We start from the raw sequence: 26937 nt of genomic DNA on the forward strand, positions 1-26937 counted from the left end.
AGGAGCGCGGCCCGGTGCCGGCCGCTATGGACCAGTGCGTGACGGTGGAGCGGGAGCTGGAGAAGGTGCTGCAGAAGTTCTCGGGCTACGGGCAGCTCTGCGAGCGCAGCCTGGAAGAGCTCATCCAGTACGCGGGCGGGCTGCGCCGGGAGATCCTCCAGACCGAGAGTACGTGGAGACCTCCCCCTCCCGTTCCCCCCTTACCCCTTCCCTGAGGAGCCGGGGCCCGGCTCCTTCCTCTGGTGTTAAAAAGCCCAAGACTTCGGGCCTTTGTGGGCTGGGGGACCCCTCCAGGGAGACGCCCCACCCCCCTACCCCCCGCCCCCGGGGGGTTCCTGCCCCGCTCACGGCCGGCCCCGGGGAAGCTCTGTCTGCCGGGGGGGGCTGAGCTGGAGCTCTGCCCCCCTCACCCCCCGGAGTCGCAGCTTTGTGTGCGTTTCTGGCAGGGCACGGTTACAGGTAGGAGCAGGTACGGGCCCTCCCGGGCCTCGCCTGCCCTGGGTGCGCTGCCGAGGAGGAGGGCTTGCCCCCGGTCAGCAGGTCCGGCCTGACCCGCTCAGCCTCTCCGTACCCTCTGCACCTTCAGCCGAGCGACCGGAGCTGGTCAGCCCCAGGGGAAATAAACAGCGGGGCTGCCCTGTTTGCTTTCTTGCCCCCTCTTATTGCTTTTCTTCTTTTTTTTTTCCTCTAAGTCTCTCAGTTGTCTTCTTTTGATGTGGCTAGGTTTGGAAGCGTTCAGGGTGAAGCCACTCTTCAGGCGGAAGTAAACACGGCCTCCTGCGTCTCCTCTGGATTTTACAGCCCATGTTGAGCCCTTGCGCAGGCGGGCTGGGTGGCCAAAGCGTGCTGTGAACATCAGACATTTAAACCTTGCGAAATCCCTGAGCTGGGGGGAATGCGGTGTTTATTGGTGGAGTGGGAGGGGATGGTGAGACAGCTGAAGTGATTTACCCAAGGCCGTGCAGGAAGCGAAGGATAGCTCAGGAATTAAAAATGGGAACTTGCAGGCTGCTGAGCCCAAACTTGAGAGCAAACTGTGCTGTTTCGCTGTTTTGCGGAATCGGCTTTTGTTTGGTTCAGCAAAAAATGTGTTTTCTGTAGCCTTGTACAAATACAGGTGCAAAGCTCATGAGTGCGTATAATTCCAGGAACATAAACACGAGTGTGTTGGAGCTGCTGTGTGTACACAGCAATTTCCATAGAGAGTAAACATGGAACTCCAGTTCCAAGGCATTTATTTGGGATGAAATAATGTTCAGTCTTCTTGGTATTGTTTTGAGCTGTGTTTTGATAAACGTGTTTCGCGGTGTTTGAAACAGTTTGGGCTTTTGCATTAAGGACAGTCAATAAAATGCGCGTCTTCACAAACTGAGTTGCTGACCTTGCCTGGAAAGCTGCATGGCGTGACCCTTACTCCTGTATTGATCTTCGTAGGACTCTGTGGGGCTGTAAAGAATCCTGTGTCTGTGAGAATCCTGTTGCGGGTCCAGAGTTTTTACTTTCTTCATAATAAAATTAAAAGGTTCCAGTATGCAGTTTCTTCAGGGTCCTCGTTGGGTTTTCCATCTAGACTTGGATTAAGAGGTTTTGGGACTGTCCTGTGAAGGCCTTGGACATGATTTCAGCTCTTACCAAATACGTGGTGATGCTGTCCCAGCAGAGTACATCCCAAGTAGAGCTTTCTTTTAGTAGGTACTCTAGAATAAAGCCAGTATGTTATTAGTGCACCCTCAAAGATCTGCGGACTCTGCTGAATTTTGGCATCTGAGGGTAAGCTGGCTTCACGTGTGGCAGAATTCTTATTTTTTTCTTTAACATGTTTTTTATCACTGTCTAATAAGAACAGGTATTTGCAGCTTTTATATACTGTATCCTGAGTATTTTTGAAAATTGGTGGAAGTGGAAGGAGCCAGACTTCTTAATGTGGAGCTCTGTAGTTCAGGGGTCTGAACTGCAGAAATATGCTTGTGTATATAATTTAAAAGGAAAAGAAAAGAAAACCCTCACTGGTGAAGAAGAAATTAATGCTGTAGGACAAGATTTGAGAGCAAAGAAGTTATGAAAAGACCTTAAAAGGCAGTGGACGTAAAAAGGAAGTGGGTAGAGAAAAAGAAACTGTTAGAAGCTGCTTCAACCTCTAAACTGTTTTCCCCATTCAACTGTTTTCTTTTTCCCCAGTCTCTTAATGTTTCTTGAGCTGGTTTTGTATTAAAGCCTGAGTACAGAACAGCCCTATGTTAAGGCCTGTGAATAGGAAGGCCCAGTTTGATTTTCTTCTCTCTTCCCCTAATATATCTCACCTCCTAATATATCGCACCTGGAATACTGTGTCCAGTTTTGGGCCCCTCACTACAAGAAAGACATTGAGGTGCTGGAGCGTGTTCAGAGGCGGGCAACGAAGCTGGTGAAGGGTCTGGAGAACAAGTCTTATGAGGAGCGGCTGAGGGAACTGGGGTTGTTTAGCCTGGAAAAGAGGAGGCTGAGGGGAGACCTTATCGCTCTCTACAACTACCTGAAAGGAGGTTGTAGTGAGGTGGGTGTTGGTCTCTTCTCCCAAGTAGCTAGCGATAGGACAAGAGGAAATGGGCTTAAGCTGCGCCAGGGGAGGTTTAGACTGGAAATTAGGAAAAATTTCTTTACGGAAAGGGTGGTCAGGCATTGGAACAGGCTGCCCAGAGAGGTGGTGGAGTCCCCATCCCTGGAGGCGTTTAAAAAACGGGTAGATGTGGCACTTCGGGATATGGTTTAGTCTGGTCTACCCTTGATTAGTCTAGAGTGGGCTTGGTAGTGTAGGTTAATGGTTGGACTGGATGATCTTAAAGGTCTTTTCCAACCTAGATGATTCTATGATTCTATGATTCTATGATCCTGGAGTAGCCAAGGCAGGATTGTGTATTCTTGGATGGAATAACTGTGTCTGGCTGAGTGAACTTGGCTTTGGACTCTGCTCTGTGCCTGGTGTCTGCTGTATTTTTTTTTAAATTGTGACTGTACATGCACGATACAGAGCGAAGCTGTTGGTCTGTAGAGTTCTGTGAACACTGAATTACTGGTAGGAGTGTCTGCAGGCTTTCTGCTGCTGATTTATTAGAAGTAGCTCATCGTTTAATTAAAGGTGAAACAGATGGGTGCAGGGGGGAAATCTTTTCTCTTATAGCTCTGATGGCTTTTCCTGTGTAGACATTTTCATTGCTTTACTGTAGTTGGTTTCTGCTACAGTAAGTGTTAGGGGCCAGTAATTCACTTGCTTGGGGTAAAAACAGTTACTCATGTAAGTTGTTTGGGTTTTAGCTTAATGGCTTCTCTTGCAAAAAATGGCTATTAAGAGAGTGTGTTTTAACCTCTCTGTTTATTGGGGAATGAGTATTTCCATTTTGCTTGTTGCGTAATCTTTGGTCATTTTGTCTTGGCAAAAGTCACGAGCGAGTTACTTAAGAGCGTTCATGTGATTTTTATATGTCTATCATAAAAATAAAAAAGCAGCCAAGAAATAATGTTTATTCTTGAAACAATTTTAGGAGGTGAATTTATGTAATAGTTGAGTGAAATTTTCATTTTCAATTTAGGACGCAGGGAGTCAAGTTGGTGAACGTGCACTGAAGAGACTGTTTCAGTTCTGTTACTCATCACTCATTTACTAGGAAAAACGTAGAGCCCTATTAGCTGTTTGCCTGAGAGGTGATCATTAGCTTTGTGGGACAGGAGGGAGGAAAAAAAAGGTAAAGCGTTTTTTATTTTCTTAAAAGCTATGGCTGTTGCAAAAGTGTTTTTAAAGCTTCCTCAGCCGGGGCTTGTGGGGATGAACAGGAGCTGTTCACTTTTCTAGAGACGAGCTAGTTTTAGTGCGTAACAACAGAAGGTTGTTTTTGCTGTTGACGTCAGCAACAGCTGGGTTGAGTTAAAATGCATGGAGGAAGGTATCTAGAATAAGTGGGTGGTAAATTATTACCTACCCCCTATGATTACAGCTTTTCTCTGGATTTCCTTTGCTCTCTGAGGCACATTGTTAAGGGTACGCTGTAAGAGCTGGTTTTTTTCTGTTGTTCTTGGGTTGCCGGTCCTGCAGCAGCAGTTTGATGGGCCTGCATTTTGCTCTCCATGAAATACCAGAAACTGGACTCTAAAGTGCCGCTGAAACCAAAGGCGTCTTAAAATATGAAATAAGAAAGGAACAAACTTTATGGAAAACGTGGTTGCTTTTTAAATCTTTCTTCTAAAGAGATATTTTGGGGATTTTATTTTTTCATGTGAAGGGTTTGAATCCTGAATGTTAAGGAAGCATTTCTGGGCTGCTCTCCCACAAATTAGCCTTCCTGTGCAGTTGAACGCTGCTTAAATCTGTATCCCTAAAGGAAAAATTCTTTGTGTAGAATGAGCTTTGAGGAAGGAGGGACCTTCAGAGGTAAGACTGGAAAAGAGATTCTCCTTGTATTTTGAAATCAAAAGCTGGAAGAAAGGACTGGAGTAAAGCACAAAAACATATAATTTTTTTCCGACTAAAGCTACTGAGTGATGTTTGAGTCGAGGCACCAAAGGGTGTAAACTGTTAAGTGCAGTGATGTGGTCAGGGGCTTGTAAACCTTTTGTATTTATTATTTTGTTCACAGAATGCATCATACAGCATTGCACCTGTCAGTTGGACATCAGTTTAAAAATGTCACAGTTTCTAGAGGATAAATAAAGATAAATAAATAAAACAAGAAAGAGCAGATCTGATGTTCACAGTCAGGTCCCTTACAGGCTGTTTCTCGTCCATTGAGGAGAATTTGAGACTGTTTGGCTGAACTGTTTAAAGCTGTTTCCACAAGTCAGGAAACAAAAGTTTCATACAGCTCAAATGCAAACAGAGCCTGACATACAAGGGTAGGTTGCGGGGCGAGAATGAATTTGGCTCTCATTAATCCAAATTTTGTTTGCACCTTGCTGAAGTTAAACGTGACGGTCTGACATATCTTCAGGGTCTGAAAGAAAACTGATCCTGTAGTAGGTTCAATAGCTTCCTGGTACATCCTGTGAGATCTGTGGGGTGGGGTGTTTCTTTGAGATGCGTTCATTAATCTACTGTGACTGAGACATATGAGATCTTTATTTTTTTTTTAAACTGTTGCACTTGTTCAGTGTTGTTGTGCACCCGACTGGATTCCTAATTCCACGGGTGAGCTGTGTCCTGTACATCTTCCTTCTTTTAAACTGATCTTGCTTTGCAAGGACTCTCTAGATAGCATTTCTTTCTTTTAATACCGTTTCTTGTCTTTATATGTTGTTGCATATTGAGAGATTTAACGTTGTCATTTGTTTGTAACAAAGTTAGTAATTTTCCTCTCTTTTGTCTAGATCAAGATGGAGACTTGTCGGGGACAATTTCACTTGTTATGACACAGTGTTGTAAAAGAATAAAAGACACAGTTCAAAAACTGGCCTCCGATCATAAAGACATTCACAGCAGCGTATCCCGGGTTGGAAAAGCCATTGATAAGGTATTTATATTGTGGTTTCATTGTATTATCGCATATATTTTGTCATGTGTACTCTGCTTTGCAAAATTTGGATTTATACTACAATTAATCTTAATGAAATCTTCCCATCAACTGCAGCAGCATAGGCTTGGGGCAGAGGCAAGGCAGCGGGGTGTACAGTACTTGCTTTCAGAACTCGTTGTATACAGAGTACTCCTTTTGGGGCAGCTCCAATCTCTTAATTTCTGAGAGAATATGCCCTATAGCTATTACTAGGCTTAGTAATAGTATGTGTTGTATCAGTTTAGCAAAACGTTTAGTTCAATATCAGTCTCAATAAGAAATACTGTGGGGTTTTTTATATATGTATTTTGCATTTCTAATTAATTTTCAGTAGCGAGTGGCATTCTGCTCTAGAAGGCAGCTTGAAAACTGAGTTTTTTTTAAGAAGGACATTTTGTACATATTTCAGGTGTGTTTTCGGTTCTTAAGGCTTAATTTGATAATGTGCAGTGTTCTTAATGCAAGTAGAGTAGATTAAACTTTTTGTGGCATCTGTGGCTATGCCATAACAAATAATAAGGTAGTGCAGCTTGTCTTCGATGCTTCTTTGAGACGCTCTTATATGAATTCCAAGCTCAAGAATAACTGGGATCTGAATGTATTTTTGTGGGTAGATAGTATTAACAGTTCTTTGAAATGGTGCTAAAACTTGTGTTTTTTTGTGGTAAGTGATGCCATATGTATACTTTAAGGTCATGCTTTCTCATTCTGTGTGTTCTTTCGTATAAAGTAGTTTTGTAGGCAAGGAGTCTCGTACTTGCTTTTTTTGGACATTCTTATGTGATAGTTTCATATCAGAACATGTTTCTGTTGATAGGGTCTTCACATTTGGTTTGAGGTGCACTTTATAATTTCACTAAGGAAGACACTAGTAGATGAGTCTTCATCTGGACGAAGACATTTGCAGCATTACAGAATACTCATACTTTGGGAATCTCATTTAAACTTTGTTAGTAATGAATGTATGTTAAAGCATAATTCAACAGTAGCGCAATGAAGGGACGAAGTGTGTAACGCTGCATTATTGGGCAGAATGTCTGTGCTACTGTTACATTTTTCCTTATATGTATGATTGACCGTCATGGAAAGCTCAAACGTTGTACTAATAGCTTTAATCCAAGCACCACTGTTATCCAAAGCTTAAGGACGCATCTGTCTCTAATCCTTGCTGCTGTATCTAAACCAATTAACTAGAGTAAAATTCCATCCTTATTATTGGCTTGAAGCCTGAAAGAAATCTATATAATCTTGTCCTAAGTTTGAAACTTCCCTATTTTGCTTTAACAAGCGGACCTTGCTCAAATAAGCTTCAAGTTTGGCTATACCTTTTTCATTTAAATACTCTGAGATAGAGCAGCCCTAGTTCGTATATAGAGGGTGTGAATATTCAATGGAAATTGGTCATAGTATTTCTTAGAGCCAAAGAAAACAACATTTGCAAGCTTAGTAAAGTTTAGACTTGAGTCTAATCTCCAAATTGCTGTTTCAGTTGTCATGTGCATCGTTTTTCCAGTGTTGTTTTTGTCCTGCTGTTTTAAGTTCGTCTACTATTTTTATTTGAAAAAGGATAGCTGTAAATAAAAGCATTTTTAAAATATCCACTGTGTGGTTTTGTAAAATAGCAGAAAGGGTATCAATAATCTGCTCTGTGCCTGTTGAGTATCAGAAGGGCTGTTTCGGTGAGGTGTTCAAAAATGAGCTCAACTTGCTGTATTCAGAGTGTTCATTACGCTGGCTTTTCGATCTTGCTTAGTGTCGGTGGTGTTTACATCAAAAGACTAGAAGCAGTGGGAACTGCCCGTGTCCCCAGTCCTGCCTGTAATGAAGGATGTATTTTTATAAAGTCCAGAGCATCAGTTAGGATTGTCTCCTTAAATATGAACTTTGTTTGACTTTTTTTTTTTTTAAATGCAAGTAGTTTGAATTTTATTAGTTTTCCCTGATTGTAGTGTCTTAAGGGAACTACTTTAAAATGTACCCTGAAGTCTTGGGCTGTCAGATGAGTATGTTTAATGTTTAAATCCAGGTGGAATTTAATGCTTCCCTGGACAGTGACATTTGAAGGAAATCTTCCATATGTACTTAATGTGATTTCCCTGTGCTGCTGGAAAATATGCTTGAAACCTGCCAGCAAAGTCTTTGTTGGCATCTGACTCCCATAACCTATTGAAATTGCACTCCCCCCATTCCTTCCCCGTAATATACTTAAGCTTAAACCAATAGAAGTATAATTAAGTGTAATTGATGTAGTGAATTGATTCTTGACACATTCTGGGCAAAATACTACTGCTTCCTAAATAAAATGCTCGTTAGAATTTAAAGAAGCACAGTCCTTGCCTTGATTCATGAGATTTGAGTTTTGTTTCTGTCATGTGTAAATCCTTGTTCCAGCATTTTTACTCATTTGTTTTATAGATGGATTAACATCTCTAGAACACTGCTTATGGTCTTCCTAGCTGTATATGCTCAGGCACGGATAAATGTAACTCATTATTTTATTCCCTGATTTGAGATTGGGAAACATGCTAATATTGGTGCCAATTTTATGTGACGCATCCAAATGACAGCTGTTATTACACGTAGAATGAACATACTTCCTACTTAACAAGCTTGGGTTCTGAAAGAACTTGCTGTATTATCTACCTGTGGCAAATTTCAGGTTAAATTTGTGGTTTCCAGTTTTCCAGTGTTGAGGCAGGGTTATACCTATATGTAAAGTTTCGTCTTGTCGGTTTTTAAGTTAGTGTATTAATTTTGCTTATGAACTTGGATGGGACCTAGATTTGTCTTCCTGCAGAGTTCAATCTCAGAACAGAAGCTCCTAAGTGTTTAAAAAATGGAGTTCAAATGTGGCATCAAGTATGAACTAAGTTAAAGTCTGAAATGCCAAAACTTTGTGTGTTGCTTTTCAGTTAGCCGTTCCTGGAAAGTTTATTTAATAAGCTATACCTTTTTTCTGTAGCAGTTCTACATGGTTTACATGCTTCTGATCCACGAGGGTTTACCCTTTCTTCCAAAGAGCATTTTCTCTTTTGAAAGGAAATGTTTGCATCCAGTTTTTTCTTTATTGTACTAGCATTTGCTCTGCTTCCAGAACTGATCGAGTCACTGCTGTTCAGCAAGTTGTTATCAGGTAGCTCACACATCAGTCTCCCTGTAAATCACTCACTCTTCTAGAATGATTTGAATTCATCCCGTGTTTGATGGGGCTAGTAAATGTTTTCCCTCTAGCTGCAATCTGTCTGAGTAGTGGTTAAGTGCCTTCATTCAGGAAAGTAAGTGGAGTAAATGGTAGCTCCTTCCATTTTTTCCCCCCTGAATTTTAAGCCTGTTTTTAAAGGGCCAGCATTTTAATCCAGTCTTTGGTTTTGGGAAAGCAAACTTTGTCTGAAATTAGTTTGTTTCATGTAAAAACTTGTATACAAACAAATTAAAAACCTTTACTGAACATCATTTAATTATGTTGCTGCGAAGAATATGGCTAGATAAATACAGAGTCTTTGCAAGTCGAGCTTTATCTTATGAACCAACAAACTGAACAGATAAGGTAAACATATGTATTTTATTTGTATTTTGGGTCAGAATTCAGAAGAAGGGAGGAATGCTCAAAGTAATCTCAACTAAGAAACTGAGTAGTAAAACTGTCCTTAATCATCATCCTTCTTCATATCACGTTGTGACTAACATGGAAGGTTGTACATTGGTTACAATGGTCCATCTTGTGTGTTGTGTGTGCGCGCATCTTGAAGTCCTTCTCACGTTTCAGCATTTATCAGTAATGTACTTTACATTGTATCATTGGTATACTTAGCAGATAATATTCTACATTTTAGCCCTAGGCTTACTAGTTAGGCTCTTAAAAAAAGCCTTGTTTCTCAGAAGTACTGACACTCTTCTAAGCTTAAAACCTGAAAAGCACAAAATAACCTTTCTGGAGCTTGTAACTTACTTCAACTTTTGAAATCTTATTAAACCCCACAAGCTACAGTTAGCATACTGTTAGCATTTGGAAAACAAAACTGAGAGATGTGTAGTCACCAGTATATCATGCGTGCGTGACAGTTATGAAATATGTAAGCTAAAGGCAAACAGTAATTTGTTCTGACATGTGACAGTCACTCACTGTCATATGCACAGTCAGTTCTTGAAGCTCCTCAGGACCCATTGGAGGCAGAGCTGTAGAACCCCACATATAATAATTTAAAAAAAACCCAAAAAAAAGAAGAGTTACTGCAATAAGAACCTGGTCAAGACTGGGTCCGTCGGAGAATGGATGAGGGGGAGAATTAAAAAATTGAGGTCCTCGGGTTGTGTGATGTGACTTGAATGTACAACATATCTAGGATAATATGACTCATTGTTACCATCTTTTCTGGGGTTTAAAAAAATCTAATTTACAATGGGGTTTTGAAAAGGTTCTCAAGGCTCATAGGTTTGTTGTTTCACAACAAAGTGTAGATGTCGTGAAGGAGCTGAGGTAAGTGGCTCTACCACCTCTGCCCCAAATGGTGAGAAGGATGTGACGATGCTCTAATGGTTGGTAACTGCCCAGAAGAATACAGTTTCTTCTTAGGGGATTATACATTCAGTAGAACTTGAAATTGCATGAAAAATAAGTTAGTTGACTCTTTTTGGATTACGGATGATTCCCCCCGCGCCCCAACCTAAGGAACAAAAGCAAGCTTGTGTTCCTGCTGCTGCCTCTGGTATTTCTCTACTGCATTGTTGATGGATTTATGTTACCTGCTAGTGGTGTTTGGACAGCGATACCAGAATCAGCAATGGTGGTAAACCTTAGAGGCTTCGAAGGGTTGGCACAAATAAGAACAGTATTGTTTAGTCTTCAAGATGCTTAAGTTTTTTTCAAGATCCAGCTTAAAGATGAGCAGCATGACAAGGAGCTTACAGGTTAAGACACCCAAGTGAAAATGTTGTTAAATATTAGACTTGAATCAGTGGCGATAATTTAAATGCTCATCTTGCTCCACCATCTCTGAAAGATGGAAGAGACAATTTGCTAGCCTAAGATTAATGTTTTACTGGAAGGCTGCTAAGAGACCTGCAGGGGGTGGTGGTTTTGGAGCCACGCGTGCAGGGGTGAGAAGGCTGCCCCTTTCTCACGATGACACGGAGCAGCATCAAAGGAGATGTGGAGGTGGCTGATGAAGGAAGTTAGTAAGTGGCGAATAAAAGGAAGACGTGGCACAAATCTGAGCTGTGCAGAGTACTGGGAGGAAGAATGAGAAGCTTTACAGGTTTATGCTACCGTGTCCCCTTTAACTTCCCCCTTGCCATTTAAGAGGTGGGCATGCTCACTGCTGGTAAGGCTGCCTCTGGAGGGCTGATCCCCTCTGTGTGGGAGGTGCCACCATGCATCTGTCTTTATGGTAGCTAATCACTGCGTGCCACTTCAGTCCCCTCTAGGCAGCCTATAAAGGCAGCAGTTTCGGTCTTTGAGGCTGACATCTGAATTGTGGTTAGGTATTTGATACCTCCTAAGGAAAAAGCAGCAAGGCATACCTGTGCAAGAGAGACTTGTGTGAGGCAAAAGTGACCCCTTGGTCTGAACGTTTGAAGCTGCCATGATGTTGTTCTTTACTTTTCTAATTTAAGAATCTCCTTCCAACTCAATTTAACTTCTGAAACAGGTTAATAGTAGGCTCCTGAATGCTTCTGGCAGCGTTGCTCTGCAAACGTCTGTTGCCTGGCATGTATTTTGACAAAACAACATATGACTCTTTGGGTTCCTACTGCAGGTCGGTGACGTCGCGTCCCTGGGATACAAAGTGCCGATCTAACGTAAACCCACGTCGCCTGCTCAGATTTGTTCTGAAGTTGGTCACCCAGCTTTGCGCTGGCAGACCTTACAGCAGGTCGGGTATCGGCTAACCTGCCGCTCCAGCGTTGTGCGAGCTGACGGGGAACCGATAATACGTGGTTGACAGATAGCTCGTACCAACTCTGTGTTGTTTGCTCTGCCTGCTTTGACAGAAGTGTGCATTTGTGCTAGGTAGGTATTTCCATATTGTGCAGGACTGTCGATTGTCACAGAGCTGTAACTGAAGCACTACTATTTTCACCAAACTTCTGATTTCTGAAGTTCCTTCCTGGAAGGGAGCTGTAGCTACCAGGCCATCAGGTCAGGCAGCAAGCAATACACTGACTTCTAGACTGCTTCTTTTGCAAGAGGTTTGTTTTAGGCAGTAGGTAATAATTTTTATTCAAATTAACCTGCCTGTCCCAATCATAGAACATGTTAGCTGTTAAAATCCTGTTTTATATCTTGGGTTAGAATAAGTGTTGCTCTCCTGCTGCCAAGAGGCGCAGTGCCAAGCAGTGCCAAGTGTCACTAAAGAGTCACCGTGACAATATTTTTATTTATTCCTGGAATATGTCCCTGGGCCGCTGGCCTAAAAATACACAACAGTAGGATCATCGGGGTTAGAGCTGCAAAAGATCTCTCAGATCTTCAAAGCTCATCCTGCTGCTGGGATATTGAGGTCTTCAGAGGTTTGAATGTCGTTGTTTGGGGGTGGGGAGAAGTGACATTTTCTTTTTTCAGCATTGTCTACCCTCCCAGCTATGTCAAAAATTGAGTTAAAGCTGTTACTTCTAATGTGGTGAGCTGTAGTGACAGTGATGCATTGATAATGCTATTTTGATTCTAGTGTAGGCGATTTTGCTTTCTTTTCTCTATGCATTTTCAGTTTTTACATATGGAAAAAGCCTGTTCTGCAGACGCTTCCTTCAAAAACACATCATGGTCTGGAAACCCCTTTATTAGTTAGCTAGATTTCTGATTGGCTAGCTAGACTTGTAACTTGTCAGTGTAATTCCTTATAGTGGATAATATTCAGACTTGAAACAAGCAAGCCAAAGGATTTCTTCTTCTGTACACAGGAGATAATGAAGCAGCTGACATATTTCACTTTGAACAGGAGGTAATTGAGGGCCGACTGAGTAATAGGCAGAAAGCACCAGGGTAGAGACATAGGTGTCCTGCATAATTAAAGAAAAATTACGTGGGGCGATTTGTTCCAGCCTATTAACTGTTAATTTGTACATTTCAGAATTTTGACTCCGACATCAGCAGCGTGGGGATAGATGGGTGCTGGCAGGCTGACAGCCAGCGAATCCTCAACGAGGTGATGGTGGAGCACTTCTTCCGGCAGGGGATGTTGGATGTAGCCGAGGAACTTTGTCAGGTAACGATAAGCGTGGATGTTGCATGTTATTGATCATGGACAATTATGCTTTGGGTTAGCGTCCTTATTTGAATGTTAATGTTCCAGGTGAATATTTAAACTGTCAGAAAACCAGCAGCTTAATCCCATATTTTCTTATGCTTCAACTAAAAATTACCTTTGTTTTTTCAGGAATCTGGTCTATCAATAGATCAAAGTCAAAAAGAACCGTTTGTGGAGTTGAATCGAATATTGGAAGCATTAAAAGTCAGAGTTCTGAGACCTGCGTTAGAGTGAGTCTACTCAGGTTTTTTTCTCCCCTTTTTTTTAATGCTTTTAACAAATCCTTAGTTTTTTCACTTTAAACATTGTCTTTAGTATATTTTGATGTGTCCCCATTTGTCCTTTGAGAGGTCTAGTTACGGAGCGAACCCCTACCTTCTTCTTTTTTCCCCTCTGTGTCCTTCCCCACGGGCAGTTCTTAACTAAGGGTCTCTTTCTTAGATTAAGAATTAACTCGAATCGTTTGTGATGCTGATTTAAGGTTTTGGGAAGAAACATCACTTAGAGAAACAGTTGTCTGCCATGATGGTATTTAACCTTACAGTGAATCATTAGTGAACCTTACTTTAAAAGGTTCAATTATGAAGGATATCCAGGGCTTATGAAAGGTGTTGGGTATCACCAAGTCTTTTTGGGTTCACCGAGCCCTTGGGGTGAGCACAACTTGACTGGGGATCAAAGTTCTCACTTTTCCTCAAGTTACTCTCCCTTTCCAGGTAAGGGACCACAGGGTGGGAAGAGGGAGTGAAAGGATAGGTGTGCACTTTGCAGGCTACTGCTGCTGCCACCGGGTGGGTGCTGATTAACGCTGGGTGAGAGGTGTCCCCCCTTCCTCAGCAGGAAGCATCTCTGCGGTATGTGAGCTGGGAGCCTGGACTGACAGTGAGATCTGTTAGTGAGATTTCTTCTGAACAGAACGGTTCTGTTCATAGAAGTCAGTGGATAATGCTGAACATGCAGACGAAAACCAAGTCTGGGAATATCTGAGGTCTATCAGTCAGCCTTAGACCAGGATATTTTCTTGACCTCAGTAGACTTTACAACCATTAGTTGTAAGAAGAGGGAAACGTAATGAAATGTCTCATGAGCTACTGTTTTGATTTCCAGTAGTGGATATGTTACTGTGCTGTACCATTTCAGAACAGCTTTTATTTTAAAAACAAGAAAACCCCAAACAAACCCTCAGCCTAAGGTTTTGGGTCTTTGGGGGCAGGGGGGGGTGTTGATTTTTTTTTTTAGGTTGTGAGAGCTTTGGTAAGCTTAGGTTGGTCTCAAAAGTAAAAAAAAAAGAAACAAAACAAACCCAACCAAAAATCACCAAAACTTTGAAGTGACCTTTTAAAAGTAGAAGCAATGAAACAAGGCAAATTCAAAATTTCTGTTTTGTTCCAGTGTATAATTCATACATTTAAAATACCTTTTTTGCATTATTCAATTAAATTTATTTTCATACGAAGAAACGTTTTATCTTGCCTTTAACATGATCCAGCATGTGTATGTCAATTCAGAGGTCACTGTCATCTAAGTTAAGTGCAGGGATACTCTGATATTCAAATCGTGGTGTTCATAAACTAAATCTTGGATTATGCCTCTGGGTCATGCAAAGTTTGACCTAAATAGTTGGTCTTTGAATATAGTTGCATGGGTGGAAAGCTCAGGTGGTTTATTGCTACTGAATTGGCCATTTGAAGGGAAGCCACACTGAAATGCCTGGTGTTACAACTGAAACAGGATTTACTGTCAGCTACACCATCTATTTTTCATAGTTCAAATAGTAACATAGCTGTGGTGAAGGATACTCTCTGAGGAACAGTAACTTGCTGTTACGTCCATCCACTTGAAGTCACTAAATTCATTTTAGCTCCAGTTTGCTAGGCCTTATGCCTTACTTGTTGCTATTTAGTCATATCTTGTACTTCCTGCAAGGTGTTAAATATTTTTTCAAACAAAGGAGAAGGCATTGTCCTTCTTCAAAGGAACCCTTATTCTGAAGACAAGCTGAATGAGCAGAGAATAGGGTGTATTGTCAGCACAGTTTGTCTGCTGGTCTCCCTCCCCCACCCAGTCTCATTTCTGTTTATATAATGTTTATTCTGTTTAAACTCTTCAGTGCAAAAGCTATCTGCTTCTCTTTGCCTGCTGCTGGGCACAGAGGGTCCTTATTTATAGTGACGCTTATGTAAAAAACATGGCTGTTAGTGAGGACGATCAAAATGTGACAAAACCGTACAGTTTAGGAGGTAACGGATGCCTTAAATGCCCAGTTATTCCGCAGAACCGCTGGTGCTGGTGAATTATTTCCCATATTATTTCCCAGCAGACGTGGGTGTTCAGGAGGAGGGATAGAAACTGCTGCTGGAGGGATAGCCTCTGTGTGAGAGGAGCTTGGAGGGGTGGCATTGTGGTCTTGGGGCAAAAAGATAATAAATGGCTAAAACTGGCATCAGTAAATACAGCTTTGGGGTGCCTAAAAGCAGTCCCAAACTGGCCTGTTCTAGGGCTAGGCTAGTGACCGTGGTGCTGAAACAGAAAGCGGGTGTTGCACAAGGATAAGTAATCACAGTATCACGAACCAGGAAGGGGAGTATAGCAGGGTTTACCCATGCAAAATTGCGGAAGGTTGGGATGGAAACAGTAACCTGTCTCTCTGGCTCTGCCAGTGCTCTGCAGTTGGTGCTCAGCTTAAGTCGGTGTTGGAAAAGAAGCAAACGCAGGTTGGCTCCTGGTCACTGCCATCCAAAGGGAGTTGTCAGATTAATGGCTTCTTGAAAAGACTTTCAAAGTCCTGCTGTAGTGATAGAGAGAAGCTAGTATTTGTATCTGATTTTTTTTTTTAAAAAAAAAAAGACCCTAATTGTAGTTTTTTCAGTTTTTCTTACTAATACAAATTCCAACACTTACAAATACTATACTTCAGAATTAAATTTGGTACGACTGGCAATAACATTTTTCTTTTTTTTGTGGGGTGTGCAACTTTGTAGATGCCCAGTCCGGCCCTGTACCCTAAGCCATGTAATCTCTGTACCTCCACAGGATCCCAATAATTTCTCATGACTTTTCTCATTATAATTTGGTGATGGGGGAGGGAAATCCATAGGTTCTTTCTGGGTGGATTCTGGCCCTTTTGAGCTCAGGTGGGTGTCAATGTGAAGGTCTGGTGGGAATGACTTGCAGGTTCAAAGCTTTTGACTGTAATCTCCTGGGGAAGAGCTATTGTCTTCTCCTATGTCTGTCAGGCAGCAAAGCAGACAGGTCCTGGTATTTGCTGGGACCTTTTGGGGGGTGGTTTAAACTTAATTTAATCTTTGCTAGACTTTGTGAAATTCATTTTAACTAAATCCCCTGTGGGAGCTAGAAGAGAGCTCTGTGTGCCTGTGGTTTGAATGGCATACTGTAAACTTCAAAAAAAAAAAATGGATTTGAGTGTCAGAAGTGAAAACACTCTGAAAGGATTGTTTTGAGAGGAGATAGGAAGACAGGTGTTGTGATTACTAATGATTTTGGGTGGTGGTAGAGAGATGTGGTTTGAATGTTTTAAACCTCACTTGGGTTTTTTTGTCTTGCCATTAGAAATAGGAACAGCATGTCCTAGACCAAACACCTCAGGCCTTGCTTCTGTGGCTGCTTTCTTCTGATACAAATCTGTGCTGCCACTCAAAGAGCTAAAAATGGAAAGTCTGCCTAAAAGCTAATTTGGAAAAATAGACTCAATCTCAGCAAGATGAAGTACTGTGTCATGTGGTTACAAATATTGGCAGGGAGAGGATGGAGGCTCTTTTGATGCAATACGGATTAATATCTCATTTGGGGGACTGTGGACTGATACTAGTCTTACTGTTTATTGATAATAGTTTTTTGTCTTTCAGCTGCTTACTGGTCTATGGTTGTTAACTTCAGGCTCCTGTTTTGTTAGCTGGGAGTGAGCTTTATTGCCACTATACCTGGTTTAAACTGTGGACGCTGATCATAAAATGAACAAACAGAAAAAAAAACCCCAAAACAAACCAAAGAAATGCCCAAAACAAAAAAAAAACCACAAAACAATCCACCCCACCTCCTGGTGGAGATTACAGTGGTGACAGTCTTCTGAGGCTGCTTATCTGAAACTGCTTGAAATTAGGGACAGTAGAGCTTGTTCTTAGTTCAAAGGCTACATTTTTCTCTGTTTCCTACTGAAAGGTTACTGATGTCATTACAAAGCCTTGCCAGTAAAGTCATGTTCCTGAAACTTTCACCACAGCAAATTGAAAGTAGATACTTGCTCATTAACGCTACATCTTCATGCAGAAGGCTAACTTGCATTGAAAGGTTTACCAGTACTGTAAGAATGCTTACATTTCTTATTTTAGTATTGGTTGAAAAGAACAGAAGCCTTGCATATCCCTTCTTTTTAAGGAACAGACTACCTCACTTCCTTGCTGAAGAGTGAAAGGCTCTTTGCTTAATGGGGCCCCCACAGTGAAAATAGTATCACTAATTAACACTAATGAGAAACAGATGCACTGAAGAACATTGAAACTTGAAGTTCTTAAGAGAAAGATTGGATTGATTTAGGCCTGACTAAATTGAATTAAGGAAAATAAAACCCACAAACCACAAAAAAACGAAAGGGATGGATAAAATCTAAATAACAAAACAAGTTCTTATGAAATGCTTTAAAAATTCCAGTTCATTTTACTTGGTGCATGTTTAGGAATTCTTCTGTGTTATTTGGGGCCAAACATTAGCGTTGTCATGGTGAATGAGACCCAGAAAATGAGAAATATTTTTATTGACCAAGTTGAAAATAACACAGAAAGCAAAGTTTAAGCAGGGTAAAGTACAGCCTAAATGATTCTACGATTCTATGACATTTAAACTGATTACCCTTCTCCTTATCCCCCATTGTAAGGTCTTGATAATATCTATCTTCGAGGCTCCCATAGACGTGCTTCCCCTCTCCAGGGCAACATACACATGCATATAAACATAGTGGCTTAGAGAAAACATTTGGGGAGTGAGGAGGCTGGAAAATATGAAAGGCTTGGTCAAACTTCTTCAACATGCAGCTGAAGACTATCTTCAATTGCAAAGATTCGGTGACAGTGGTATTAATCAAAATACAGTAGATTCTAGCTATTTCTACCTTATATTGTGCCTAATTCAGTCTTGCCTTCCTGCCCGTGAGTGCTGAATTTTTGCAGAGGTTAACTTGTGCAGCAGTGCCAGAAGTACTATCGTTCATTCACGTGTTGTGTGCCCCGTGTAGTTCTTTGTAAGAGTCTTGACATTTTCCGTGCTCTGCGTAAACTCATAGAAGTTCAGGGAACAGTCATATTCTCCTTGAAATAGGTGTTTGATAATTGTAATAATTTCATGTGGTGTAGGCTGACATTTGATTATTCTTGTGTCATGCCCCCTTGTACCTCCTCGTTTCTTCCAGGTGGGCGGTATCCAACAGAGAAATGCTTATGGCACAGAATAGTTCGTTGGAATTTAAACTGCACAGATTATATTTCATTAGTTTATTGATGGGTGGAACAGCAAATCAAAGAGAAGCACTTCAGTATGCGAAAAATTTCCAGCCATTCGCCCTAAATCATCAGAAAGGTAAGTTTTTGGTCATAGTAAGGGGATTTAAAGCACTTGGATGTGGTACCTCGTAGTAAAATAAAAATCATGTTCCAAATGTGTTCTACTCTATTATTTTCATTTTTTGAGGCTTCTTATTTTTGTATTTAATGTGCATAACCTGAATCCTTACAATTTGAATTAACTCCCTTTTTTTTTTTTTAAAGAGGGCACAAAGTTATATTTCAATATGTCTGCACATTTGCTTAAATTTAAGGGTTTTGACTCTTTAAATAATATGTAGATTACATCTAGAATAGGCCTGCTGCCAGGGTGAAGTGTTAAAAATGCACAGAAATGTTCTTGGAATAGTCATCTGCTATTTTCTGCTGCGTGGGGTAATACAAAGAGAAATGAAACTTTTGAAAAATGGGGAATATGCAAGTTAAGTGAGCCATCTCAAACTGAATCCAGTAAAACCTAATTTTTAGGGTACTGTATGTGTCAGAAAGCTTACAAAAAAGTAAACCTGTTTGAAGCGAATTACAAGCGTGGCATGCTGCCTATTAGAGGGGCAGACGACGCCCCAGTCTATCCATAGTGGACTGGAGCTCTCGTAGCTGCAGACATCTGTTCTGTGACGGCTGTAGTTGTATTTTGCAGAGGTGAGGCTGTGTGTTACCGATTTGGTGTATCTGCCTGTTTTCCAGGTAAAAGCTAAAACTGTAGACACTAGCTTTTTTTATGTAGTATAAAATAACTAACTGTTCCTGGTCCCTCACAGATATTCAGGTTTTGATGGGCAGCCTGGTATATCTGCGGCAAGGTATAGAGAACTCTCCGTACGTTCATCTATTAGATGCAAACCAGTGGGCGGACATCTGTGACATCTTTACAAGAGATGCCTGTGCTCTGCTGGGTCTCTCGGTTGAATCACCTCTCAGTGTTAGGTATGCTGTTTTTCACTTGCTTTTAAGACCAGGTACATAGCATTTCAGTTTCTATTTCTTGTTGAGGACAAAAGAAACAGCTTTTGAGAAGTAGTTGCGTCTAGCTTGTATTAAATAAAGAGTATGGTTACAATTATCTCTGAGATTTGCAAATCTCAGAAATCAGAGGTTCCCGTGTGCTGTGCTTTATCCTGCACCTTTGCAGCTCAAGAGGAAGCATTCATGGATGGAATTTGGCTTCTGTAGCTTAGACATTGGTGTGAAAGATGAGAATGGCGATCAGCCAATTATTCCCACAGCAAATGTGTGAAAACTGTCCCTGCTGTTTAACTGCAAAAAAACCCCAAAACTCTGGCCATGACTCTGGCCACATTACTTTACCTGTCTTCTCCTTGGAAGAATGCTTAAAAGTAATGTTATGATTTCAGCTGCTAAAATTTCCAAGTTATTTGCCGGACTGCATTTGCAAAGAAGAAAGAGGCGCTTTCAAGCTCAGTAGCTAATCTGACAAAATGCAAATCTGTAGGAGGCTGTTGGAAATGTGAAGAAAAACCAACGTAATCTCTTTCTGGCTTTTCTGAAGATAAAACAGATTTAGCCTTTGGATTCCAGTTCCCCCAATATCCTCACCCAATGTTCTCATTTTCATTTCAGACATTAAATAGAAAATAAATTTTCTGTATCTTTCTGGGCTAGATCTGGTACTTAGCAGAAGCTTCGCTACCTCATCTTTTTTTTTTTTTTTAATTTGTTTTGGCTCTTTTTTTTTTTACTGTTTGCATGTTACTACTATTAGAGTTCTGTGCTTAGTTTAGAGCTCTTAAAATTGTCAAGCCTTCTGCTTCTGTTTGCACCTCTGTCACAAAATACAACAGAAGCAACAAAGGGAGCACTTTCAGAATAATTGTCTTTCTACAATAAACGTTGCGAGTTTCAGTTTGAGGGTTTTATAGATACCTAAAACTTATATCTCTGTTTTTTGGTTCTCATCTTTTTCCTGTTTCAGTCAAATTAGCAGCAGTCCTTTACATTTTAGTTGCTCATGCACTGACGCTGTAATACGTTTTTCAGTGCAAATGGCCAAGAGATTTTTGGTGAAGTGGAAAGTCCCTGTTACTGATGTTTGGATTGGTTGGACACTTGCTTTGCACCTGGTGTGAAATCCATTGCACTGAAATGTATTTACTGTATAGGTGGTATCAATACTCCTGTCATAAACAAAGACTGTCCTAAACTGGTGTGACCTTTGAGCGCTGCAAATCCTGTAGAAATTAAACCAGCTTGACGTTAAATCCCTGCTATAAAATATATTGCTTTCTAGAACGTGGGTAGCAGTCAGTATTTTTTTTTTTTTAAGACTGATTGGTTTCTCTAGTATGTATCTAATCCTGTACAGGCCTCATGGTCTGAGTTATTGCATGGAGTCGGTGGGAGAGCTCTTGTTGTACTAAGAAGGTCATGGTTCAGGGTCTTGAAGGACTACAGGACACCATTTTAATTTACTATTTACTTGAGTTGTTGTACTCTTAAAGGGCTCTTCCAGAGATGTTTTCATAGAGAACCATTAAAGCAGTAATGCTTTTATTTCTGCAAATACTATTTGTCTAAACTTTCCACAGGGTTAACACAAATTACACTGAGCACTGAAATAACCAAAAAACAGACTGTAAGGATTAAAATGACCAGTTGGAGGCAAGGAATATGATTTTTTTGTTTTGTTTTGATTTAAAAGCTTAGGCAAGAGGTCCATAGGTTTGAGGCACATCCCTCCCAAGTAAACTAGCCAAAATGTTGCTGTGGAAACATAAAAACAAGTATCTGGAGGGGCAGAGTGGAGAGGAAGGTCATGACTTCTGTAGACAATAAAACTTGCACAAATAGTAAAATAATCTGCCAAAGAAACAGATACCAAGGTAAAATGCTGTTTCTGTTGCTGCTGATTTCCAGGCCTATAGTACTGTCACTAGACTTAAATCCATCGAAACGTCTGTTAATTTGTGGAAACTGTGTCATACTTTCTTTTGTAACATAGTGAAATATTTCAGAATAATGTGGTAAGTTCTGGTAATGAGTAACTCCGAGCAGGCTGAACTGTTGGGACATTGACTTTGGTCAGTTGTATACCGCCGTTCTTGTTACAGGCTGTGGTTTCCTTCCTTCACTTGCCTTCCTATGTTTTTTCTACATTTTTTTTCTTGATTTAAGGTGAAGGTAGAAAGACATGTTTCTTTACTTGGTAATTACATATAATTAAAGGATTATGGGTTGCGTGTACGTGTGGGTTACACGGAAACTCTTAGGCTGCATGTACTCTTCCAGAGTTGAGAGCAACTACCTATATAAGCTAACATGATGTTTTCCTCCTGTACAGCTCAAAATCAAAGTAGGTGGTATAGGAAAACCGATTCATTATAAGTCTCAGAGCAGGGTTTCACTGTTGTTTTCAGTCCAGAATGTAGTATGTGAGGGCCCTAGCCTAAGATGCAGGGTAACTGATAACCTGCCCCAAAACTCTTGCTTGTTACACTTGAAGGGAGCTTAGAAGTACAGACAATAACTGAATGTAGTAGCACAACACTCTTGTGTCCCAATAACCTTTCAAGTAGAAATACGAAAAATGCTGGTTTCCTAACAGACGCCGTATGTTAACATTTCCTTTTTCTGCAGTTTTTCAGCAGGTTGTGTAGCATTACCAGCTCTAATTAATATCAAGGCAGTTATTGAACAACGGCAGTGCACAGGTGTTTGGAACCAGAAGGATGAACTACCGGTGAGTTGATGCTAAGCTATCCCAGGGCAGATTTCTAACGTTGAATGCTCTTTGCAGGTTTTTTCTGTGCTGAATATTAAGGGCTGTTACACACAGCCGGCACCTCCAGCAGCTCCTGAGCTTGGGACTTCCTGCTGTACAGAGACCTCACGGTCTTGTCCCAGGCCGATGGACGTGGCTGCTGGTTTCCCGTTTGTAGGTTCAGCCAGTAGCAAAGCTGAGCATGAATCGCAGACACCCCCCCTACACACACACAAAGGATGCTGACACAACCGGCTACACAGGTTGCCGCGGACAAGGGGCTGCCTTCAACAGCACCCACATACAGGACTCGCATAAAACATAAGTATAGACAGCCAAGATCCCTTCCTCCTCTTTGGCTGGGAAAGATTGAAATTTGCTGGTGAAAGCACACAAGCACCACTCTAGATTCACAAGCAAATGCGTATTCGTGGACCCTCAAATACTGGTATGGCCCTTCTGGCCCCATTTATACCCCTTTCTGGCAGTTCCTCCCCAATCCCCTTCCCCTGCACATTCCTCCTGCAGTTTGTATGGTTCTACTAACCCCCTCTCCTCTGAGACCCTCAGGTTTGCATTCTTATCTGTTGCAAAGTCCAAGTTTGCAGTTTCTTGTTGACCTATCAATCAGTGTGACTGACAAGGTTGTTTCTTGTTACTGTCTCCATTACCTTTGTCTGTTAGGTTTATATTTCTCGGTTTTGTTTGTTGCTCCCCTGTTTACTTGTTACTCCCTTTTGCATTGAAGAGGTCTTTGATCAAATGACCTTAACAAAACAGATTCCCGCACCTTCCATTTAGCCTTACACTGAATGTATGAGATGTTGCTGGATAACTGGAAAGGAAATGTGTCCCACTGAGAAACATTAACTTCCTCTAGCTATGCTTGAGCTCTGTCCGTGAGTTGTTTTGCACTAATTCTTTATCAGGCAGATAGGAGATGAAAGGATTAGTGCTATGTCTGGGGACACGAGAACTGAACTGGGATCCAGTGTGTTATGCTTCCAGCACAACTCATTTGTATCAGCTGAAATGAAGTTTGGTTGTTATGAAACCCCACTTCCCCGTTACAGCTCTTACCAGTTCTGCAGTGGCCTGCTCCTGATTTGGAAAGAAAACCTATTTTGTACAAACTGGGCATGAACTGAGTTAGCCTCTTTGATTGTGGCTGTGAGAGATTCATTTATAGTGTAAGTACGTGTGCTGAGTTTCTCCCAGCTATGTTCTCTGTAACACTGAGAGCGTAACCTCCAAGTGTGACAGATTCATGCCCTGCTGTCCAGACAGGAATGATTAGCTCGGGACCATTTGGGAAAAGGTTGCTGTCAGATGCAGGTCAGTTACTAGTATTTGTATGCCTCCTTGCATATTATAAATTTAAGAGTCTCTAGTGTGTGCTGCTAAGGCAGTATGGGCATGGGAGGACTTAATTTTGTTGCACATAAACAGGGATCAAGTAGCGTGAGAAGGTTATATCGTCAGATTTTGTTGAAGGTTAAACCTGTCAGGACTGAAGACTGGTCAGAGCCAGGAGCTTCAGGTACAGAAGCTGTGATTTTTGCATTTCTCAGTCGATTCCTGAAGTCACGGACCCATTCTCCTCTGTGAGATGTCCCTTTCTGAAATCATTTGGTCCTGATGGCAAGAGTTGTGCTGTACCAGTGTCTTCTGTGCTGGTTCTGATTCTGATACACTTCATTATTGACATGACATGTAGGTATTGGGAGAGTCTTTCAAGAAGCTGTAGAACATTAATATAATCAATCCAAGGGTTTTTATCTTCTCCCCCCCCCCCAAATGACATCTATCGTCTAAATCACTTTGGAAATCACTGGCTAGGAAATACAGAAAGTCTTTTTGGGTCATCAGCTCAGTTTTCCTGCCAGGGCATAGATCTGCACTAAAATATGCATTTGTCCTTTGGCAGAATACTCTGCTTTGTTGGGGATGGGAGGAAGCAACATAAATCACCATTTTAAGATCACAATTAAGTATTTTTGGCTGGGAGATTGTCAGGCATCCACACAATGGATTTTGCTGCCTTCACAGCTGAATTGTGAAATCCGTTAAGGGCCATGACCTAAAAGGGATAATTGTCTGGAAATGTAGTTTCCCAAGATAAATTGTTACGTTAATTTCTTTCACAGATTGAAGTGGACCTTGGTAAAAAGTGCTGGTATCATTCAATATTTGCCTGTCCCATTCTTCGTCAGCAAACAACGGATAATAATCCACCTATGAAATTAGTCTGTGGTCATATTATATCAAGAGATGCTTTGAATAAAATGTTTAATGGCAGCAAGTAAGTACCATTCTTTTACTTCAAGCAACCTACAGACAAAGGCAAATCTTAAGAATAGAATACTGTGTTTTGGGAAAACTGAGTCCATAATTACATAATTGGTGGGAGCTTGTTAATCTTAGAGAATGACTTAGAAACCAGATAAGCCAGGTTGATGCTCTGGAGAGAAGCGTAATAAACCCTCTGATGTCGTAAGAAGTGAGATTGTGTGAAAGAATGCAATGAACAGAGTAATTTTCCAAGTTGTAAGTTGGAAAACTGTGTTGCCTGAATTTCAAAATGGAGGCCTTTACACACACAGGTTTTCGTTGGGAACAAGGTTAGTAATGCCTTAAAAATAAAAAAAATCCCTTAAAAATAAAATGAAACCTCTGGGGAAATATGGCTCAGTAATTGAGCAGGTAGTTGAATTATTGCTGTGCAAATACTCCTTCTTAGATATTAGTGGGGTGCCTACAGGCTTTTGGGGAGGAGGAAATGGGAGGGAGAGCGCTATACGGATTTCCTTGAGGAAGAACCAGTATTCAGTGTTTGGATTGAATATATGCAGGTTCCATGGAAGCTGTCAGCTTAATTTAGAGCCATAAGTTGTTTTGTGAAATCCAGTGTGAAAATAAGTGATGATGTGAACGAAAATGTTGAGTGATTCTTTGCCCTGCTAGAAAAGCCTACCGTATGCCTTCATGGGTGACTTTAGCCGTATTAAGCCAGGAAACTCGCTGCTACATTATTCCTGTCACCCATCGCTCAGTCCTGATGCTTTCATTGATCAGCTTCAGTGACAGCACAGCTCTGACAATATTAACTCGGGGGGGATGAAAGGCCCAAACTTAGAGAATGGGGTAAAATGGATCAATGCTAGAAGAAATAATGTAAGCAGGTGGAATTGTATCACTGGAGACCTCAGCAGGGAGGCCAGGCTGACCTCTTTAGTCATAGCCTGCAGGAGCTCATCTAAGCGGGTTGTAAAATCACAGCATTTTGGGAACCAGAGAGTAAAATGCACTGGATGCCAAGGAAGTCAAAGTGAAAGCTAGCAGGACTAAAATGCAACAAACTAATCCAGAAGTAGAAATAATAGATTAATCATGAAGAGTAATTGCTTGGTATTTAATAATTCAGGGGTGTGTGGGTGAAAGGTGAGAAAGAATATAAGTAGAAGAAAAAGCGTGATAAGGTCTCTCTCAGCTAAAGGTGACTTTTAATGGGGCCAAGTAAAGCATTATGGCTTAAGAGTACGTCTGTTTCCTGCTAGAGGGGAAAAAAGAAGAAGGACCGGCACTGCAAACTCGATACCTTTGTAATGGATGAAAAAGCTTAATGCTCAGTTGTCACACATTGCCGCGATTCTAACGCATTGTCTTTGTCCCCAGATTAAAATGTCCCTATTGTCCGATGGAACAGAGCCCTGGAGATGCCAAACAGATATTTTTCTGAAGAAAAGTTCCATTATGCAGTTTGTAAGTGACAGTCTGGATTTCAGGTGCATTTCAGGAGAATTAAAACACACTTGTTCCATTTTATGCAGCAGACTGAGGACTCCTATGTTTGTATAAGCTAATGCTACAGAAACTTTGCCAACATTTAGTATATACATACCAAGTGGAAATGCTACAGAAATATTATTACCATAGGGCTTTACTATACTCTTGGTCTCCATACCTGATCAAGTTACTACACCAGCAGTTGTCATTCAATGCAGGTTTTTGTACTTAATTATATGGTGACTTTTTAAAAGCAGAAATTGATCACCCCCATTTGTTTAATATTCTTCCTGCTATTATTCTATCATTCTATTGATAACTGTCACCTTAGAGAATGTTTGTGGAAAAAGTTTTATTTCCTGTAATGTGTACATAATTAAAGGTAAATACTTCAGAAAAAAAAAAAGTTTGATAAATTGAATAGTGGTTATAAAACTAATTTGTATTTTTTTCGCTGAAGAAGCTGTGATATATTCTGAGTTTTTCTTTCAAACATTTTTTCAACTTTTACATAGAATTCAAAGTAAATGTGCATATATATAAAGTATATAAAATATATAGCCCCAAGGGGCTACCTGTTAAAATCCATCACTAATTTATAAGGGTGATGTGTGGCTAAATTACTACTGGAGCAGAGAGGGAATAGGAAATCCTATTCCTTTGGTTTCACGATGGAGAAGTGTTTGTGTAAGAGAACATTCAATAAATTCTGAAGTGGAAATGCTTTTAGTTGATGACATTTGCTCTCTGGCCTTTGTAGTCATGTTCTTTGAACTTTGTATTCAGGATTAGGCTATAAATGTCATGTTGCTGTATAGTTTAATAGTCATTATAGTGTGCTATTTATAAACAGTTATCAAAACCAAATAAATTGTAGAAGTATTCATTGTTAAATGGGGGAAAAGCATGTTCTGATGCAATCTACTGATCACGACTCTGCACTTGGCAGAACTGGGCCCTACGTCATATATTAGGAGGTAGCAAGTTTTCTGTAGATTGAGAACACTTTGCTTCTAGCCTTGTTTTTGTAGTAGATTATTACTGCCATTGCCACTTTTTCTGCTAAATTTGTCATATTGTTGACTAGGTAAATT

The 26937-nt window shown here is 40.8% G+C and overlaps 1 protein-coding gene across 1 annotated transcript; it reads left to right on the forward strand.

Annotated features, from left to right (window-relative positions):
* RMND5A (required for meiotic nuclear division 5 homolog A) lies at window positions 1-25823 on the forward strand. The gene is made up of 9 exons (XM_075708958.1): window positions 1-168; window positions 5335-5477; window positions 12590-12724; window positions 12896-12996; window positions 18189-18355; window positions 19101-19266; window positions 21934-22036; window positions 24205-24359; window positions 25733-25823. The coding sequence occupies exons 1-9, from the start codon at window positions 27-29 to the stop codon at window positions 25794-25796; spliced, it is 1176 nt and encodes a 391-aa protein (XP_075565073.1). The 5' UTR covers window positions 1-26; the 3' UTR covers window positions 25797-25823.
* Window positions 25824-26937: the final 1114 nt, after the last annotated feature.

Source organism: Pelecanus crispus, chromosome 4 (genome assembly GCF_030463565.1).
Source record: "Pelecanus crispus isolate bPelCri1 chromosome 4, bPelCri1.pri, whole genome shotgun sequence".
In the NCBI taxonomy this organism is placed as follows: Eukaryota; Metazoa; Chordata; class Aves; order Pelecaniformes; family Pelecanidae; genus Pelecanus; species Pelecanus crispus.